The 19291-nt window shown below is 39.0% G+C and overlaps 5 protein-coding genes across 5 annotated transcripts; 3 read left to right on the top strand and 2 right to left on the bottom strand.

Moving 5' to 3' along the window:
• The first annotated feature begins 74 nt into the window (after positions 1-74).
• On the top strand, positions 75-2574 carry LOC117639103 (spermatogenesis-associated protein 6). The gene is made up of 11 exons (XM_034374515.1): positions 75-486; positions 560-697; positions 778-1005; positions 1081-1188; positions 1304-1449; positions 1530-1630; positions 1708-1817; positions 1903-1939; positions 2008-2056; positions 2135-2242; positions 2317-2574. The coding sequence occupies exons 1-11, from the start codon at positions 439-441 to the stop codon at positions 2543-2545; spliced, it is 1302 nt and encodes a 433-aa protein (XP_034230406.1). The 5' UTR covers positions 75-438; the 3' UTR covers positions 2546-2574.
• Positions 2575-2613: 39 nt separating this feature from the next.
• On the bottom strand, positions 2614-6949 carry LOC117639101 (HMG box-containing protein 4). Its single transcript, XM_034374510.1, has 11 exons — positions 6853-6949; positions 4927-5064; positions 4741-4853; positions 4537-4657; positions 4352-4452; positions 4160-4255; positions 4004-4079; positions 3860-3924; positions 3538-3776; positions 3294-3438; positions 2614-3173 (listed from the first exon to the last, which is right to left on the bottom strand). Exons 1-11 carry the CDS (start codon positions 6947-6949, stop codon positions 3006-3008), a joined length of 1359 nt encoding a protein of 452 aa, XP_034230401.1. The 3' UTR covers positions 2614-3005.
• Positions 5272-6572, bottom strand: LOC117639105 (U3 small nucleolar ribonucleoprotein protein IMP4). Its single transcript, XM_034374516.1, has 2 exons — positions 5704-6572; positions 5272-5611 (listed from the first exon to the last, which is right to left on the bottom strand). The coding sequence occupies exons 1-2, from the start codon at positions 6442-6444 to the stop codon at positions 5408-5410; spliced, it is 945 nt and encodes a 314-aa protein (XP_034230407.1). The 5' UTR covers positions 6445-6572; the 3' UTR covers positions 5272-5407.
• A 270-nt stretch (positions 6950-7219) lies between the features above and the next one.
• LOC117639106 (40S ribosomal protein S21-like) lies at positions 7220-9008 on the top strand. Its single transcript, XM_034374517.1, has 4 exons — positions 7220-7380; positions 7718-7853; positions 8817-8872; positions 8953-9008. The coding sequence occupies exons 1-4, from the start codon at positions 7331-7333 to the stop codon at positions 8960-8962; spliced, it is 252 nt and encodes an 83-aa protein (XP_034230408.1). The 5' UTR covers positions 7220-7330; the 3' UTR covers positions 8963-9008.
• A 497-nt stretch (positions 9009-9505) lies between these two features.
• Positions 9506-19165, top strand: LOC117652777 (proteasome adapter and scaffold protein ECM29). Its single transcript, XM_034397874.1, has 35 exons — positions 9506-9604; positions 10129-10259; positions 10346-10462; positions 10570-10688; positions 10772-10921; positions 11002-11131; positions 11203-11342; positions 11425-11626; positions 11703-11788; positions 11866-12055; positions 12144-12487; positions 12577-12781; positions 12865-13054; positions 13139-13230; positions 13321-13606; positions 13693-13877; positions 13956-14057; positions 14156-14362; positions 14428-14542; positions 14645-14828; positions 14903-15020; positions 15146-15448; positions 15531-15641; positions 15800-15921; positions 15998-16220; positions 16298-16454; positions 16534-16692; positions 16809-16940; positions 17038-17183; positions 17266-17429; positions 17505-17694; positions 17768-17924; positions 18012-18224; positions 18319-18390; positions 18475-19165. Exons 1-35 carry the CDS (start codon positions 9580-9582, stop codon positions 18618-18620), a joined length of 5613 nt encoding a protein of 1870 aa, XP_034253765.1. The 5' UTR covers positions 9506-9579; the 3' UTR covers positions 18621-19165.
• The last annotated feature ends 126 nt before the right edge of the window (positions 19166-19291 follow it).

The following is a 19291-nucleotide window of genomic DNA, read 5'->3' as shown; positions in this document are numbered from 1 at the left end:
GGGCGTGGCTACTTATCTCCATAGATCGGACAGTATGCGGGAGGGGGGAGGGAGACAGAGAGAGAAAATGTGGAGTGGGTGTGGCATGTTACCGAGTGATGACGGTGACAACATAGTCTTGGTGATCGACTACTCTTATCTACACCTGGCCTGTCCATATCTTACAGGTACAGGGGGCGAGTGGCTCGACGATGTGTCCGCTATCCACACCCGTATCACCCCACACTCGCCAAGTTACTACCTCCCCCTCCCCACGTGCACCTTTCACTGTGCGTGGTTGCCAGGCAACGATGTGTTGCCCCTAAAATGTAGCTGCCACCAACATTGTTTACATGGCTCACACGCCTACGGGGTGGTCAGTCAGCACATAGAATGAAACTAATACCTCTGATGGCAGTGTAACACCATTTCAGGACCTGTTTGTCTACTCAGAAAGCAATGGCCAGAAAAGCGCTTCATCTTGTCGTAGATTTGGAAATACAGGCTGTACTGAAAAAATCCAGTTCAAAAGTTCACCTTGCTGTTAACCCTTTGCCCTACTAAGTGAGTGTTTTTACAGGTAACATGCCCAGGAGTATGGCTCTGTCCCAATGGGAACGTGCAACTCCTCTTTTCGATGTTGGGTGAAGAAGTGCAAACCAAAAGACTGCCCCCAGTGTTTCCTTTGCTATTCCATGAAAAACATGTTTTTGAGAAGGTCAGTAAGAGGAAAGCACATTTTGCCCTCATCTAAACATTTATTTGAGCAATAATCTTAATTTTAATTTCCTCTCTCAGACATTTCCAAGTGCTGGTTGTCTAGCAGAGGTGCAGGATACTCTTGGGCGGGAGAATGTGTATGCTGTGTTGATTCAGGAGGTGGAAGGACCTAATGGAAGCGCTGCTGTCCAATTGGCTCGGTTCCACAGCAGTGCTTTGCATATTTTGTACCCTTCCCCCTGTTCGAAGGGACTTCTAGCCGGAGTTGATGTTGACTTATTGATGGAAGCATCAGCAGATTTCCCAGTAAGTAGACAAAATAAGATGGAAAATTAATTTAGTTTGACAATGAAAAGTTACATGATTTACATTATTTAACAGGGAATATTGAGTCCAAAAATTGAACTGTCAACAAAAACAATAGTCAAAGAAGTTGCTAGTGCTGTTCAAGATGGATATATAATTAATCCCAAAACATTAAGTTCTCAGGTAATAGTGAGAGAAAACTAAAAATTCTAAGCACCTGAAAAAATCCATTCTGTACACTCACAAAAATAAGAGAAAATAATGGCACCTTTCTTTCAATTTTCTTGGGTGGTTTCAGAGAATATCCTTGCGCCATTGTGCAGAAGGGGATGTAAAAACAACTGATCCAAGAGGAAAATTTAGGATAAGTTCCACAAGACAGCCTGAACAAGGTCAGAAATTTAAGCATGGTCAAGGCTCAAGTAACAGTTGGGCAATACCCAGGTTTGTTCATACTCATACCATTTTGTAGAGTTTGAAAAGCATTATTTCAATAATTCTGGCTGATTTATAAATTTGTTTAGGGTTCCACCAAGTCGTATGCAACACCGAAGTAGTCATTCAAACGTCAATGCACATCCAAATAGACATCTACACTGCACAGAAAAATGTGGATTACAAGAATGTAAGTCACAAGTTCAGAACTTTCATTCGTTATATTTCCTTAGGCTCACATTCTCAGTTACACCTACTTATTTTCAGCTACACAAGACTGCAATGAATTTTGTCACTGTGGCACAGAACACTCAGCAAGTAAGTGTCCTTTGTGCATGCAATACAAAAATGTTTTCAGCTCATTCTCGGATTTCAAAGTAAGTGATTTCATCTCATACACACATCAGCTTTCTCTCTTAAAAAAACAATGCATTGTATGATTGTGGATGATATAATTTCTAGGATACTCAACAAGATCAATACAGAAATCATCCTGCAGGTATAACAAAAAAATATTGTTGAACAATCTGTTTGATTGAATGAGAGCATAATAAATTTGTTTTGCAGGATGCATGAAAAAATGGCCAATATCTGCCAAAATTGAAAACACAAACAGGTATAGTAATTTTATTAAACCTCTCACCTTTACTGTGGAAAAAAATGCTGATAATTGACTGATTTACTAATCACACAGGCTATCAAAGTCACTTCATGACCATGTGGATCGAATCTTAGAACCTACAATGAGTAATATACTACATAATAGGGATTTTAATGCCTATGCCCCTTTCTCTCAATCCCAGTAAGTTCTAATACATTGTATTCATAACAGAAAATAAGTCACTAAAACGATTTCACAAAAACGATTCATGACAGGTCCCATCACGGAATCAGCCAGAGAAAGCAGGAGTCCAACATTACAGAATCAGTCAAGAAACCATGTGAATCAGACCCATGTTTTCAAGTCAGCTGTGGTAGCGGCGATGAATACATTTCGCATCGAAAATTATTTTATGCTAATCTTGAGAAATTCTACAGAAAACTTTATGATCGAGCAAAGAGCAGAGCACAGGAAGAAAATTGTTCTGGGACGAACGGGAATTAATTAATGACAAACTTTGTTAAAACTGTGATCGAAACAACTACACACCAATTCATAAGAAGTAAAACGCCTTGGTGTTAAGTATTTATTCATTAGCTATTCACACATAATAGAGCAGGTCACTAAAGCTGTTGAGTTTACTGCTCTCTAAAAACTGAATGAACAGTACACATGCAGTGCAGAAAGTTACAGAAAATTCAATATTTGTACACACTCATGCTATAAAGTACTTATGTCAATAACTTAAAACTAACAATTTAAATAGTTCTAACATGAATAATTAAAGTACTAATTTACAATGTTCTGATTTTATAATAATTCATTTATTTTTCTTATGGTATATTTATAAAGGAATGCCACTACAGAATAAACCAGTACAAGAGCAAAATTGCAGGCTTATATTTTTATTTTATTTTTTGTTTTTTCCCTTAGCAATTATTAAAAAGGCACTATAGTATCGCCCTCATAAACCAGGCATAATATATGCAGTGTTGTCAAGAAGTTTGCTGAGCATGTCTTGAGTGCACACATCAGTTTGGGGCACTTGAGATGTGAGACACAATAAAGGGCCAAGCACACAGAGAAGAGAGTCAAGGAGAACAGATAAACTACCTGAAACAGCAATCTGGCCCTGTAAAAAGAAACGGCAGTTGTAGATGGGAACAGTAGACATTTTGCAGCGCTATTAAAACTGACAACTAATAAATGCTAGATTATAATGATGAGTTTTTTTTTTTCCCAGAATACTTACCTCATGTTCCTTCAGACGCTCGCCGATAATTGACAGAGATTCTCCAAGGAGCTTTAGGTGCGCTGCAACATCAACTGGCTGTGTCCCAACCACCTTGTAAAGACCTGGCCCAACAACCGGCTCACTCACTAGTCCTTTGCCCCCTCTGTTATGAAAGAGCGGAGATCAAAATTTATAACAATAAGAATGTATAATTCAACCAAGACACAAAATAAGTTTAACTAAATACAGAGATAAAACATACCGGTCTGGGGGAGATATAGACATAGAAGCCAATGCTGCTGCAGTATTGGCATGAGAGTTGCGGTTTTGTTTCGTGGGAGTCTCTCTGTTTCCAGAGCCACCTTTGTTGATGAACTTAGTCTTTGCAGGTGGAGGTGGCTTTGTTCTTTTCATATTAGGATGTTCTAGTGTGCCAGCACCTGTGCCTGCAGATCCTTTCGAACCCTTATTAGCTAGGCGGTCGGCACGTCGTTTCCAGCTCTGCAAGTCACCAACCAAAGTGAAAAAAAAATTAGAAATCTATGAAAAAGCAAAAATAAATCAACATCTTTCACGTCACATACATATTTTTCACTGTATGGAACTGTTGCCCAGAGTTCACCAAGGCGTTTGCTCATCTGTGCAAAATCTGAAATCACAATTAAGCATACAAGTTGCACATTAAAAAGGCAAAATTGGGAACAAGAACAAACAGAAAAATAATTTACCCATCTCAGGATGTTTCCTTGTTAAATCTTGACGCACTTCTTTTGCCCACAACATATATGCAGTGAAACGAGTTTTCTAGAGAAACGAAAAGAGATGTGTCAAAGCAATTTAACAAGTTACTTTTAAAAAAGTCAGGTAGAATAATGACAACTTACTCCTTTGTCTTTCCTTTGAGCTTTCATACGTCCAACAATCTTACCGTCCCGAATGATCAATTTCTTTTTAGAGGACTTTTCAAGCATGTACAGGGACTTAAAACAAAGGCGAACAAGAAAAATGATTTTTAGGAAAAAATCACCAATTAAAAACTCATGTTTTCTATGTTATGGGAAAGATGAGAAAGTTACCTGAGCTGGCTGAGCCTCTGCAACATCGATTCGCTGAAAACCTTGATGGCTTTGCTGCCTGTCATCCATCAGAGAGTCATCCTCCATATCATCTTCACTTCCTGTAGAAATTTTGTTAAAATGTAAGAAGATTTTTGAATGCATTAATTAACAAGTAAAAATTTCCAGTAGTAAACAGTACCAACCCATAGATTCTTCCATACTGAAATCATCAACTCCCTCAGGAGGTGGATACATTTCAGAATCTGACTCACTGTCAGATGTGCCATGGTCACCTTGAAGCTTCACGCCAAATCTTGCATCATCCTATATTCAAACACCAAATAAAAGTTAACTTTGTACAAAAAAACAAAACAAATGCCAAAGTATAAGGAAAGAAATTTATTTACTTCATCAGACATTTCGGGTTCAGGATCCATCTTTAACTGTTGTTGTGGCATGGGTCTAGAATAGTTAGCCGCTTTAGGTGTCTTCTTGGGTGGTGCTTGACTTCTCGAGGGAGCTGAAAATAAGAACAGTAAGAAGAGAAGTTCCAAATCGTAGCAAGAGTTCAGAAACACAGGTCATACACTTACTAGGCGACACCATGGTGTCAGCTTTAGTACCACGCTTGACACGGTAGTCAATTTCATCAGGGGATTCAAAGTCCATGAGTTTTGATGACTTTTTCCTCACTCGGCCAGAGCGAGAAACTCCTGTCACTTCCAAATCACCTACAAACCATAAAATTAAAATTTAATTAATGTTACTCCTTTAAGGATTTTGCTGGGGGTTAGAATTGATGAGCGAGCTCTAATGACAGGGTAGTCCATACCTATCTAGAGAGTAGGTTAATGCTACATAGTGATAGTGAACAGTGCTACAACACTGGTGTCTGATGAAGATGCAGGAGAAAATAGGCTAATCAATGCAACACCACATATTTACAGAACTTTTGAAAGATTAGTATTTATTCACAAATTCAGGGAGATCAATATTCACAAAATCTAATGAATTGTAAAAAATTTGAACTCAGTAACATATGGTTTTAAATATAAAAATAACAAGTAATAGATCTTAAATATTTATGTTTTCGTCTTCTTGCACCCAGCCATCATCATCTGATAAAAATCTTCTTTTAGCACTTGTATTCATGTAAGGTCGTAGAGCCCATTCAGTATCTGCAGCACCTTCATTGTCTAGAGTTCCTAGTTTGATCTCATACAGCTTGAGCTGGAAGCGTGGTCCAATTTCTGATAGTTCAACAAACTTTCCATCCACCTGAAATAATTAATATAACATGAAGATGACAGTGCCAAAATGAAATATTGTAACAAAATATTTCACGATCTAATTAAAACAACAATAATTACCTTCCGATACATGTGGTGCCGGAAAGATATGTAGTCATCATGGTTGGCAAATGTGATGACCCTCTTGCTATCCTCTTTTGGAACAGGGTACAGATGTTTGAGAATGCTCATGACTCTCAGTCCCAACTGACTTCTAAAGTTGTGAAATACTAGATGAGGAAACTGTTCTGACATTGTGCCAATGTCTGGAATGTCATGCCGCATCACCACATCAGACAAGGTGAAGTACGCAGTGGGACCGTAGGGAAGATGGCAGACAGTGAGAGCGTCAGGCACACCACGATGTTCATGTACAACGATGAAGTCAGTCACATCATTGGCCCGACATGCATGAATCAATTGTTTCATTTCGTAGTTGCCTCGATTCATTCGCTGGGCGTTCGGAAAAATTAATCTTAATTCTTTGACAAACATCTTTAGTCGTGATGAAGGATCTCGGGATGTGGTTAACATAATTTTGGGGTCCTCAACACCAGCCCAGCGATATTCATCATCTTCATGGGTACCACCAGCACCTCCCATTTCAGTTCCAATTGCAACCGCTTTTTGAGGGCCTTCATCTTCCCACTCCAGCTTCTTCTGGAGGTGAAGTGCATCCTTCTGCAATTCTGTATGGATTCGCGTGCCTTCCTCCAAGCTCCTCTTGAGCCTGTCTTTCTTGGTTTGAATACTTTTCTTACGATCTTCTACACTTTTCCGGTACAGGTATTCTCGACGTAATCTGGCTTGGCGTCGTAGCATGTTGACGGTGAGTTACTTCAAACCCTATCTTAAAAATATCGCTTGTGACTAACCAAACACAAAAGCCGTCACACGTGCGTTCAAAACACTGGACGCCATGTTGGTTCTCAGCACCAGGCCAACTTGCCGATATCTTAAATTTCATAAAAATAAATGAAAAGTACATTTTGGAAATGATTGTGTACCTGCGTGTGTGAAACAAAGATTTAAAGTCTAGCGTCGCTAGAGAAACGAAAGTTTAAGAACTGCAGCAATACTTAAAGAGATTATTGATAAATTTGTGTGATACACGTTGTCATGTTGGTAGGACTACCCCGCATCAAAACTGTCTAATGGTTGAGGTTATGTTCGTATTTCAAGGGTTGCAAAGTGTTCGAAATACATATGAATCCGTAATTTACTACTCACCTTCCTGTTTGCCTTTGCCTTTCGGAGATGTATAGGAGTCAAACATGTCGCTGTCGTCCATACTCTTCTTTTTTCGGCCCTTTTGAAACCGATCCATTGCTCCCGCTAGATACTACGACTCACTCGGAAAAATTGATAGCAAGATTACTTTAGTTTGACAGCCACAAGTTGCTACACTTAGGGCTAAATCAGTCCGTTCCACTTGAAATTTTGGGTTATCTGATGTGTAGAACAGACTTCTAAACAGACTAGAGCTACAAACACGAACTGTGGATTCAAAATTCAAAACAAACGCGTCTCCCTTTCTATGAAGGCATTAATCGCAGACATCCTGCACATAGTGATGGTGGTCAGATGTGGTCACAAATCTCAAAACGCCACGTTTTCCGGTTTCACTCCTCCATTTCGTTTCCGGCCTTTAAACCCTAGAGAAGCGCATTTGTGTCGACAAATTGTCAGCTGCGGAACATATAATAAAATGGAAAACGACGCCGGTGAATTCGTTGACTTGTACTGCCCGAGGAAGTGGTAAGATTTTATTATTTGAACATTTCGTCCATGTACTATCAGAGGTTTTAATCATCTTCAAACTGCCTAACCTCTCGGTGCACGGCACTCCGCAGTGTTTACTGCATGTTTTGATTTTTTTTAAAAATGTATTTATTCTTGTCTTCCATTTGCGGTTGTATTTTCTTGTAGAAGTTTTCGTTTTCAATATTTTAAATTTTGTGTGTTTTTCTTGTATTGTCATTTCTATAGTCAAAACTTACATGTCTTTGTTTTGTTTGCGGATACTCCTTATTTCTCCTTCTGATTTCTGTCCTAGACCATCCACTCACGATTTCGTTTCTCTTCTCCTTCGCAGCTCGGCCAGCAACAGGATCATCCACGCCAAGGATCACGCCTCCATCCAGTTGGAGATTGTTGATGTCGACCCCACCACCGGCCTCATGCTAGACACCTCCAAGATGTACGCCATCTCTGGAGAAATCAGACGAATGGTATGGCGTTAATATTTCATCAGGCTCCTGGCTTCTGTGTTGAATCAAGTTTTATTAGATATTAGATATTAGATGCAGCAAAAAGTTATTTAAAGGGAATCCTTTAGTTTCCCTTACCACTTTCAGCTGCTAAATTGAATGAAAGGTAAATTAACACTAACTGGGATGTCTGGTTAGGGTCAGTCCCCTTCTCAACAGTACTGTTACGTTATATCATGGAGACATACTAAGCTAGGGAGGCGCAAGGTGGCGCTCGGCGGTACTAGGTCTCGAGCGATCCTGCGAGAGAGAGGTCCGATAGTCTAACCTCTGAGAATTTGAAATAAGCTGTTTTTAGAAAATCAGACCAAAAGTCGTTCTTCTATAGCATTATATGTTATCATAAAAACATTCATCAACCCCGACCACACCGCAGTGTCGGCGCAAAGTGGTTAAGAAAGTCGCCATAGCTGTCTGTCTCACTCCCACAATATCTCGATAGCTGGTACGGGAGCCTGTTTCCGAGTCCAGCCAAGTTCAAAGGCCCATTTCGATCAAAAAAATTAAACGTCGTCAATCCTCGATTCTTCAGGATTACGTGGGTACCAAAACCATGGCGATAGGTGCACCCACAGACCCGTCAAGTGGGTAAGAAGTGTACAATGTCACCAGACCTTGCGACTCCCCTACTTAGTATGTCTCCATGGTTATATTTTCATCATTAAACTTGTTTAAATCAGAAAAACTGCTATGTGGTCTGTCCCACCAGTCAAACCACAAGTTTCTGTGCAACAAAATGATTTTGAGGGGAATCCTTGTGGTTCTGTTTCCACATTTAGTTGCTATAGTAAATGGAAGGCAAATTAACACTAACTAGGATGTCAAGTTAGAGTCAGTCTCCTTCTCCACATCCATCATTATTTGTATGTCTTTAATAGCCTTATGGGTGTATGTTTTCTCATGAGAGTTGTTTCTTTTCCACAGGGTGAATCTGATGACTGCATCATCCGTCTTGCCAAGAAGGATGGTGTTGTTGCCAAGTAAGTTTCAAGCCCTCGCGTTTATAAGTTGGTACCAGTTGATTTACATTGTTCATTTACAATTGGCTGTTTTGTTTCAGGAACTACTAAAGGACTCTAGTTATTTTTCATTTAATAAAAAAAATAAAAACTCAAATTTGTTTACACTTAATTTTTCCTTGCTCCCGTACACACTTCAGCCTTCAAATAACATTTCTGAAAACATTCAAAGACTTCTTCTTGACATGGTTTTATGTTCTGATTGCCTAAACAGAGAGCAATCAGGGTTTTTACAGAATCCCTTCTTTTTTTGTGCGAAAACTATTATTCTTGGAGAAGTTTTTTCCTTGCTGAAAATTTGTAGTGGAGAATACTTTAGATTTGATCATCATGGTGTATGGAGGCCGCATACTTTCGCTTAGTCTGTGTGTCCATGGTCCGATACATTTGTTGTTTACACCATCTCCATTTACTGACGAATGGGGTTTCAACATTGTGAAGAAGGGGGGGTCAATCAGCTTACTGAATAAAATTTTTTTCTAGATCCCTCTTTGAGGTCATGCTAGCGTCTCACGCTTGAAATTAAATAAGAGTTGTCATCACACACGTTCTCTGGGGGGCGGGGGGAAAGGCAGTAGGTTCGGGGGGGTTCGGGTTCGAAAACAGACGAGCAGCTGGGCCGAACTGAAGCCGAAAGCTCTGCATCGGTCAGCTGAAAGTGTTAAATCATGGCGGCGAACGTTGATGAATTACGTGAGTTATTCTTTCATGGAAATCTCGTGTAACTATTTCCTACCACTCAAAATAATTTGTAATCCAAACAACGTTACCGGTCCGTCATCACAAAATCTCAATTACATTGTCATTGAATGACAGTGATTTTAGCCCCTTTGTTTTCGTAAGCCGAAATGATTTAAAACATTGTTTTACACTTTTACTGAAGTATTTTCACGCATTTTATTGATCTCGCGCTCAAAATAATTGTATTGAATTCACCGAACCATTAGAATACTTGTAGTACTACATGTATGAGTACTACATAACCTGTTGATAGATATGAAAGAGTATTCTGGCTGATAAAACAATTAACATATTCTCACAACAATGCAAAACCTTTGTTCAATGTTAAAAATCAGAACACTTCATACATGTGGCATATTATTCCTCAGCTTATAATTATGACATTGCCTTTGTTTATGTTTTTCGTAACGATTGTGGTATGAACCCTTTTTAATTTACTCTCCTGATATTTCTAACTTATTTCATGTCTTGAACAGTCCTCTTGGAGCGTGTATTTCTTCGTATTGGATCAGCTGAATCAGACGAACAGCTTCAAAATGCAGTCAATAAATTCCTGCCTGCTGTTCTTCTCAAATTATCCAGCCCACAGGAAGGAGTTAGGAAAAAGGTATTTATGGTGTACCTTCTTTTCTGTCTCCTATAATTCAGTGTGGCAAAGTTTACATCCCTCTTATGGACATGCTTTTGCTTCAGGTTATGGAACTTTTAGTTCATATCAATAAGAGACTCAAGAGCCGTCCATTAGTCCAGCTTCCTGTTGATTCGCTTCTCGTTCAGTATCAAGACCCTGCTGCAAGTGCATTCATTATTGTGAGTAAATGAATGTCATCAGTCCACAAAACTGTGACCAACACCTCTTTGTCAAATTTTCCTCTTTTTATCATTATTTTGATTAATATTGGAGTTTCTCTGTGCAGAATTTCACAATCATCTATATCAAGTTAGGATATCCAAGACTTGCAAATGACAAAAAGGCTGAACTAGTCCCCATGCTTCTCTCTGCTCTGGATGGGAAACCGTTGCAGCACCGTGATAGGTATGTTCCAAAATCCATGTGAGATAGTCTTTTTTAAAATAGTTTAAGCAACTGACCATTTGCCCTTTGAATTTTTTTTTCAGTCTCTTTCTACTCATCATGCCAGTACTTGGAAATGTTAAAATTCCAAGTGACAAAGCTGTAGTTGAAAAGATGTTCCGGTTTGGTGAGAAACCTCTGCTAGCGAAACAATTTGCAGACTTCATGCTTGACATGCTGCTTCTCCCCTATGGGTAAGAACTGAGCACAGTTCATTTATGCTCTAGCTGTGATCTTTTTTTCATGCTTAATCACTGAATTGTATTAACTGCAGAACAACTCTTCCGTTGCCTGAAGAGCCTGGTGATAATGCAGCTCAATCCAACTTGCCTCCTGGACTGTGTGAATATGCCCTGAAGAGGCTGATTGGAGAAGCACCAATGAAACCCGAGGACTTGGAAGAGGTAGACTCACTTCCACATTTTTAATCTCTTAAAACAGAAATACATAATAATAATAATTTCTTCTGCTCCAGACAAAGCTGGGAATAGTAAAATTTCTTGCATCGGGGGTATACCCAGATTCTGATGTTTTGTGCCATCTAGTGGTTGCATCTGCTGATTCACGGTTCAGTGTAGCCAATTCTGCTGACTTTGAGCTTCGTAAAATAACAGGGTACATACCTGGTTTTAATCATACGAATTGGTATTAGTTGGTACATTAAGGAGCTGGTTTCTATTATGTATATTTTTATCAGGTCCCTTGACTGGTCCAACGTTTCAATGATGCAGCCACTGTTTTCCCTTTACCTTGGGACCCCTGCCTCAAAACCAAATCAACCCAATGCTGTAAAACCAGAGTTGAAAAGAGCTGCTGCTGGAACCCGTCTTCGTTTGAAGTTGTTGCCATGCCTTGTCCGAGCAAAGGGACAAGCTGTCAATTTTCCTCTCTGCATTCAGGTTTGAAAAGTGTCACATTTATCATTTCACTGTTTGTTTTGTGTAAATTTTTGATTGATTACTTTTTTGTTCTCAGGTGTTCTTTGATTCACTCTTCAGTCAAAACACAAATACTCGGCTACGAGGCTTAGCTCTCAATTTTTGTCTGACAGTAATACGCAAGTATGTCCCTTTTTATCAATGTGTTAGTTAGATGTGTACAGACCTAAATGTAAAGAGTTGCATTTGTTTCTTTTCAGTGTGAATCCATCCCTTTTAAGCCATGTTGCACATGTTTTACTTTCTGGTTTGCTGAAACTTTTAGCTGAGGGTGAACCTTCTCTGAAAGGGCAAACGTACAATGTAATTGGTCACCTCGCCATATTTTTCCCTGGACTTGTAAACAAAGATTTACTACTCCTTACCAACTTCTTAGAGTCTTTGGGAAAGGTGTGTTCACAGTCGTGCTGATTTTATGATAATTTCTCTCTTTTGTTATCTTCCTAAATTTTTCTTGCTTTGTTCTTGTATATTTTAGGAGGAAGGTCAGGACCTACGACTGAACATCCGTGAAGCTCTCCTTACTATGGTGGATGCATTCCGTCCTGAGTCAGCCAATAGCACTGCGCATGTTCCTCCATGTAAGGCGGCTACGAATGGATCTGCCACTGCCAACACAGCTTCTTTGTCAAAGGATTCAGCGAGCTCCCCCTCTGTTCTTCCTCCTGAACTCCTACAACTGCAAATGCAAGAGCTCCTCACACGGCAGATAGAAAACCCAGAACCCATGGTTCGTTTTGTTGTTGTCAGATATGCAGCTGTTGCATTTCCACCCGACCATGCTCCTTCAAGATTCTTGCTTCTTTTAGCCAGCGCTGATAGGTATTCGCATCATTAGGTTTCATTGAAACTGCTCTGTACTTTGTGATTGGGAGAAATGGAAATGGGAACTGTGTGCTCTTTTTTTACAGTAAAGAGGAAGTGTCATCAGAGGCCATTTCATCGCTTTTTAAGGTTGAAGAGAAGCCATTCAGTGGTAAAAAACTCAGCAAGGAGGATTTGGATAAGGAATTGGTTCTGCCAGCTTATCCAGACATGGTGAAATACATATGGGAACAAACCCAGGTTTCCAGGTCTGGAGGGAAAAGTCCTTTTTCTCCTGATGCATTTGTACAGGTAATTTCGATTATGAAAAGCCCAGTCATTTAATTGCTTTTACGGAAAAGTTAAAATTAAACATCTCTTTCCATTTTTTTCAGATTGTCAAGTATCTACGCCTTTGTTTGGCTCGTAGTGCAGGTGTTTTTGTTCCAACCAATGAAACTTTAACTCATCCATCAGAATTCACGCCAAATATTGGCCGCTATCTCAAGGAAATTGTGGATACTAAAGCTGAAACAATTGACCACTATCTGGAAATTGTTCATAAATTGTTGTCCACTGCTGCTAGTTAGTAGATATGTCCATTTCAGTCAAATGAATGTTATCTTAATAAGAAAATAAAAATTCATTTTTCTTTATAATCTTTTTTAGGTTCTCTCCCGTTACTAGCCTTGTTGGAGATTGTAGGTTGTATTCCACAGGTGTTAGCACCCAAATTTGTTGATAAACTACCTGTTTTCAAGGTGGGAAAATTGCCTTGTCATTTCATCAAACTAATTGGGGATTTTTATCCCAAAATTCTAATTTTTTATTCAAATGTTGTGATTGTTTAGGACTTGCTGCATCATACTAGTGAAGAAATACGTGATCTGGCAGCCCAAATTTTTGGTATCTTGTCTGCACATGGGCTTAAAATTGAATCTGATTTTGACCGGTGCCTATCTGAACTTGTACATGACACATCAAATAAGAAAACCCTTCTTGAACAGCAACATGGGCAACTCCTTGCAATGGCTCATGCTATTGAACGATCTATTGTTATTTACCGCACTTCTGGCACTAAAGATTCTGCTACACTGAAGAAGTGGCCAACGTATAAAACAGTAATTCTCACCATTTGTAAGTCTTACACTAAACTGTTTCTGTCAAATTTTTTATAGTGTTGGTAGTGCTCTAAAGAACTCCTCTTGATATATTGTTTGTAGACTCGTTTTTGGAAAATTCATCACCTATTTTGGTTGGTGGTGCGTGTTCTGCTTTGGGGCTCTTGGCTCGGTGTGCTGAGCTGCCTTTAACAAGTGGAAAAGGAAGTGATGAAAAAGAGCCAGGGAAATTGGATATCCTTCTCAAGCTCCAATCAATCATGAACAACTCCAAAATTCCAGCAAAGGTAATGAATATGACATGCATTTTATGTTGTCTTCTTCATGTTTGTTTATTTTCTATCTGTCTTCTTATGTTTTTGTAGGTAAAGGAAAGAGCTGTTAAAGCTATTGGGCACATGTGTGTTGGGGAAAGTTTTCCGCATACGAAAGAAGTAATTGAAGGCTTCCTTGCCATGGCAAAAGAGGTATTTTTAATGTCAATTCATTCATTGTTTGCTTGTTTTGTTTTCACAACTTGCTTGCAGTTTTGATCATCTCTAAATGCACACCTTCCCTTTTGCAGAGTAAAGATGTGGAAGTTCATCTTAGTATTGGAGAAGCCCTAGTGTGTTGCGTTCTTGGCCCTTCATCACCAGTTTGTAGAGACCCTTGGACGGTCTTGGAGTCTGAGTTCAAACCGTCTGGAAATGTTGCTGAAGGCGACTTCCAGTGGCTTTTTGACAAACTGTTGAAGAATATGGTCAAAGAACCTCATCCCAATCAGAAACAGGTACAATTGTTTACTCAAACTCTTCAATGCATGAACTCTTTGCTTAAATGTTCCTGTTTTTTCAGGCATGCTGTCTGTGGCTTCTCGCTCTTTTGAAGAATTGCTCCAAGTCGAAAGATATTTCTTCCCGCCTACCTGAGATACAAGCAGCTTTCATGGAGTTCCTTGGTGAAAATAATGGTTTGTAACTTGTCTGTCTTAAGAAGCATCAGGGAAAAGAAGTTAACATTTTGTTTAAGTACGTCTGTTTTGTTTATTGTTAATTTTAATTTTTTATCTTAGACATTGTTCAGGATGCTGCATCTAAAGGACTTGCCCTTGTCTACGAAAGCACTGGACCAGAACATCGTGACAAATTAGTTAGTGAGCTCCTTGACACACTGATGAGTGGTCGAAGAGCAGTTCGGCAAGTCACTGCAGACACTGAAATATTTGCTGAAGGAGAAGTTGGCAAAGCTCCAGGCGGGTGTGTAATGTTTTATTCAATTGCAATTGACCGTTAGATTTACTTTTTCATAATTTGATTTTTATCCTTGCTAGAGGAAATCTATCTACTTACAAGGAGCTGTGTTCCCTTGCATCTGATCTAAATCAACCAGATCTCATTTACAAATTCATGCATCTTGCCAACCACAATGCTGTGTGGAACTCCAAAAAGGTAATTAAAAATATAAAAAAATGTGTTGCAACAACAATGATAACAAATTGTTGGATATATTATATAGTATTTAGCTTTTGAAAAAGAAACAATGTTACCTCTTTAGTTCATTTTCTTTTTTGCAGGGAGCCGCTTTTGGATTTTCCTCTATAGCAGCATCTGCAGGTGACCAGTTATCTGCACATCTTCCTAAAATAGTGCCACGTCTCTACAGGTACCAGTTTGATCCTACTCCAAAAATTCAAAACTCCATGTCAAGCATTTGGCATACATTAGTGCCTGAAACTTCAAAAACTGTAGATAAGTACCACAAAGAAATTTTGGAGGACCTCATTCAAAATCTTACCAGTAACCAATGGCGAGTGAGGCAGTCTTGCTGCCTTGCAGTGGCAGATTTCATTAGAGGCAGCAGCAAGCGATCAATCATGGTGTGTGTTTTCATGAACTGGTAAATAGACATGTATTCAAATACAAGAAATAAAACTGTCTATTGTATGGTTCGTGTTCCAGGATGATCTTGAATCTCTTCCCAACCTTTGGTTGGCACTCTTCAGAGTTATGGATGATGTCCATGATGGGACACGACAGGCTGCCGGAAACACTACCCGTATCCTCAGTAAAGTAAATAAAATTGATTGATTGATTGTCCTTTTGTTTCTGTTTCTCTTTTCAATTTTTTTGGGGGAAAGCTCTAAAAGCCTAAACAATAATGAAGATAGGTTGAGGCATGGGTCAATTGAAACTGCTAACATCCCCCTTTTTTTCTTACATATTTGTAGATATGCATCCGTGCTTCTGATACAAATCAAGGAAAATCAGGGCAAGAAATGGTGAAAACAATTCTTCCGGTGCTGCTTGAGACTGGCATTTGTAATAATGTTTCAGAGGTGCGCTCAATCAGGTCTGTTAATAGGTTTATTCAAGTATTGAAGTTTGTAATTTTTATTGAATTTTCACACAGTAATGCCTTTCCTTAGCTTGCAAGCTGTGTCACAACTGGTGAATGTTGCTGGTGCTCAGCTCAAACCGCATCTTCCTGTCCTACTACCTGCCCTTCTGGAAGCTACAGGCGAGTTAGAGTCAGCTAATTTGGCCTACCTTAGCACCCGTTATGGTGCGGATGCTGACAAACAGGAAATGATTGATTCCGTTCGAGCTGCTGTTGCTAAGTCTCACTACAGCACTGAAACAATGACAAAGGTCTGTCTTGATTCCAAAATTTTGTGGTGTACTTTTATTTAAGGCTAAATTGCTCATTGCTCAAAATTATTCTGCAGTGTCTCCAATATGTTGACTCTGAGATCCTGGAAAAGGTTATCCCACGAATTTCAGAAATGTTAAGAACATCTATTGGCCTTGGCACCAAAGTTGCCACTACTCACCTTATTGTGCTTCTTTCTGGTACTATGAAAATTGAACTTCAACCATATGCAGGTAATGCTGATATTCCACGTATACTTCTCATTTTCATTCATTTTGAGTGTTGTATTAAATGTAATCTTTGTTAATTCAGGAAAGCTGTTAGGTGTCTTAGTGAACGGATTATTAGATCGAAATGGAACAGTTCGAAAATGTTATGCTACAGCCATTGGACATATTGTGAGCTCTGCAAAGGAATCAAGTTTAGAGAAGCTTTTTGCCAAGCTCCAGGATTGGTATTTCCAGAAAGAAGGTAAGCAATTCCAAGCCCCTTTTTACACCAATAATTTCTTTTTAGTCAATTTAAAATCCAGTTTTTTAATTGTTAAATTTTAAGTTGATACTACTTCATTTTCTATATGTTTTTAGATGAAAATGTTCGTTCTGCTATTGGACTGACATTCCGTGCAGTTGCTCAACATAATCAAGACATTCTCATTAATTATATGGACAAGGTTGTTCCACTCACTTTCTTTGCAATGCACAAGAAAAAGACACCAGGTATTTGAAACTGGACCTTTACTCCTTGATTAAAACATTAAATCATGTTTGCCAGAGGAACAGAACCTAACTATATTTATGTATGACCTTTAATTAGAAACAACGGCGGCTGTTGAGGTTTGGGAGGATGTCTGGTCAGAGGCCACACCTGGCACAGAAAGTGCATTGCGGATGCACATGGGCCCTGTGTGCTCACTTCTCAAGGAATCCTTAGAGTCACAGTCATGGACTATTAAAGAACAGGTGATGAATTGTTTCTGTCAGGATATAAGTGCAACTGAAAGAAAATGCTGCCTCTATCCTGGAGCTTTTATTTTTATTGTAGGCTGCTAATGCTATTGGAACTTTGGCAACCAAAATGGGGGCAACATTGCAAGCGAACCAGAGAGCAGAATTAATTGAGATCCTTCTCTTGGGATTGTCGGGCCGAACCTGGCAGGGGAAAGAAAGTCTTCTACAAGCTCTTGCCTCTCTATCTACAAGCTGCCGGTACGGTTTGAAAACTTAGTTTTTGTAATTCTTTGATCTTTCCCATGGTCTTGATATTTTTTCTCTACTTTTAAGGGAGGCTTTGATGCTGCCTGAAAATGCGCAAGTTGTGGAATCCATAGTTAATGCAGTATTAAAAGAGTGCAGGAAGGAACAACCAGATTACAAATTAAAGGCCTTGCCAGCTCTTGCAACCATTCTTCACGCGCTAGAAGTCGACCGTTTTAGTGACTTTTATTCTATTGTCAAGGAATATTTCTCCGAGGTACTTTCTATTCTATTTCATAAAGCTGATTATAATCAGCATATTCATTGATGAAAACTTCTTTCTTTTGTAGCAAAAGGTGGAAGAAGAGGATGAAGAAACTGAGAAAGAAAGCAACAATGCAGACACTGCTGCGGAGAACTCTGCAAAACGTGAGGAATGGATGCAGTTCCGTGAGGTTTCTTTTGAAGCTTTGGGAAAAGCCTGGCCTACAGTTCCTAAAACCCAAGGTCTGACTTACTAGTAAATATGTGCTTTAGTAGAACCAAGGAACAACATTAGTGTGTATCTTGACATTTTCACTTCCCCTGTTTCAGCTGAGTTCCAGTGGGAAGTGCTTCACGCCAGTATGACATGTTTAAAGGATAGCACACGTCAGGTCCAAGGAGCTGTTGTGGGTGCCTTGTCTAGTTTCGTCGACCGACTCAGTGTTTTGGACCCCTCCTCTCCAGTATCCAAAAATGAGTCTGTTGCCTTGGAGCTTTCTAAGATAGTGGGTGAACTTGAGAAAGCTTTACACTTTTCTCTAGGTATGTCATTCAAAATTTATCTGCTCCTCAGAACCTCATTCTTTCTTTTAATTCTTGTTTATATTATTATTATTATCATTATTATTTTGTCCAGGAATTGCCCGAAACACTCGCATTCGCAAGGAATCACTAAATATCCTATTGACCTTAGCCAAGAAGCTCGAGTGTAAGTATCACATGATTCATTAACTTAAAACATCCTTCTATCAACCCTTTTCCAGAAAAGAAATATTCCGTCTTATGTTTTTAGCTTGTGGACACAAGGACCTCAACACTCGTTTAGCATCCTCTTTCTCCGGTACCCTTGTCCAGCTGTCTAAGGATCACACGCCTGAAGTGAAATCCAGAGTGATCGATTTGCGAGAATTCTTGAAGAAATATGAGCCTGAAGCCTAAAGAATTAATTTGTTTTTCTTCCAATAGAACAATAATGTGATAACCTATGACACAGGAAGTTGTAACAAAAAGGTTTTTAATCAACGAATTGCATGATGTAAAGGTCCTACTGCTAAGTGAAATGAAACAGTAATTCATGCAGCTAAATCACATACTCTTTGCTCAATGTTTTTAACTCTTTGGGTCATTGTATGATTTAATTCATATGTATAGGTACATGCACTCTCTTTGGAGGTCTCCTTTGACTTACCAGAGTGTGTTTTTCAGATGTTTTGTACTTGTTTGAAGGAACAATGTACAGTGCTCTGTGATTTTAGTTTGTCCCTTAAGCAATTTAATGATTTATTTAACATGGTAATTCTATGTATACTTGACTGATTTGACTGTAGCAATTGAATTGTTCAAGACAGTTTTATTATCAACTGGTCCTGTGTAGTATATGTACTGACTAAAATAATGTATTTTAGTAGGTGGAAGGGGAAAAAATGCACTGGTCTAAAATTTTAAAAAAATTTAAAAAAATAATAAAAAAGCATGTCAATATTCTTGAGGACTTATTACTTAATCATCTCACCATAGTGCACAGTAATCAATGATAAAAAGGAAAGATATGAATCAGACTGGCTGACTCAGACACGGGTAGAAGCAGAAGGCAATGGAGCAAGCAATAT

The sequence above is a fragment of the Thrips palmi genome, unplaced genomic scaffold (assembly GCF_012932325.1).
Source record: "Thrips palmi isolate BJ-2018 unplaced genomic scaffold, TpBJ-2018v1 HiC_scaffold_10, whole genome shotgun sequence".
Taxonomy (NCBI): domain Eukaryota; kingdom Metazoa; phylum Arthropoda; class Insecta; order Thysanoptera; family Thripidae; genus Thrips; species Thrips palmi.
This window is presented reverse-complemented; position numbering and strand designations above follow the sequence as displayed.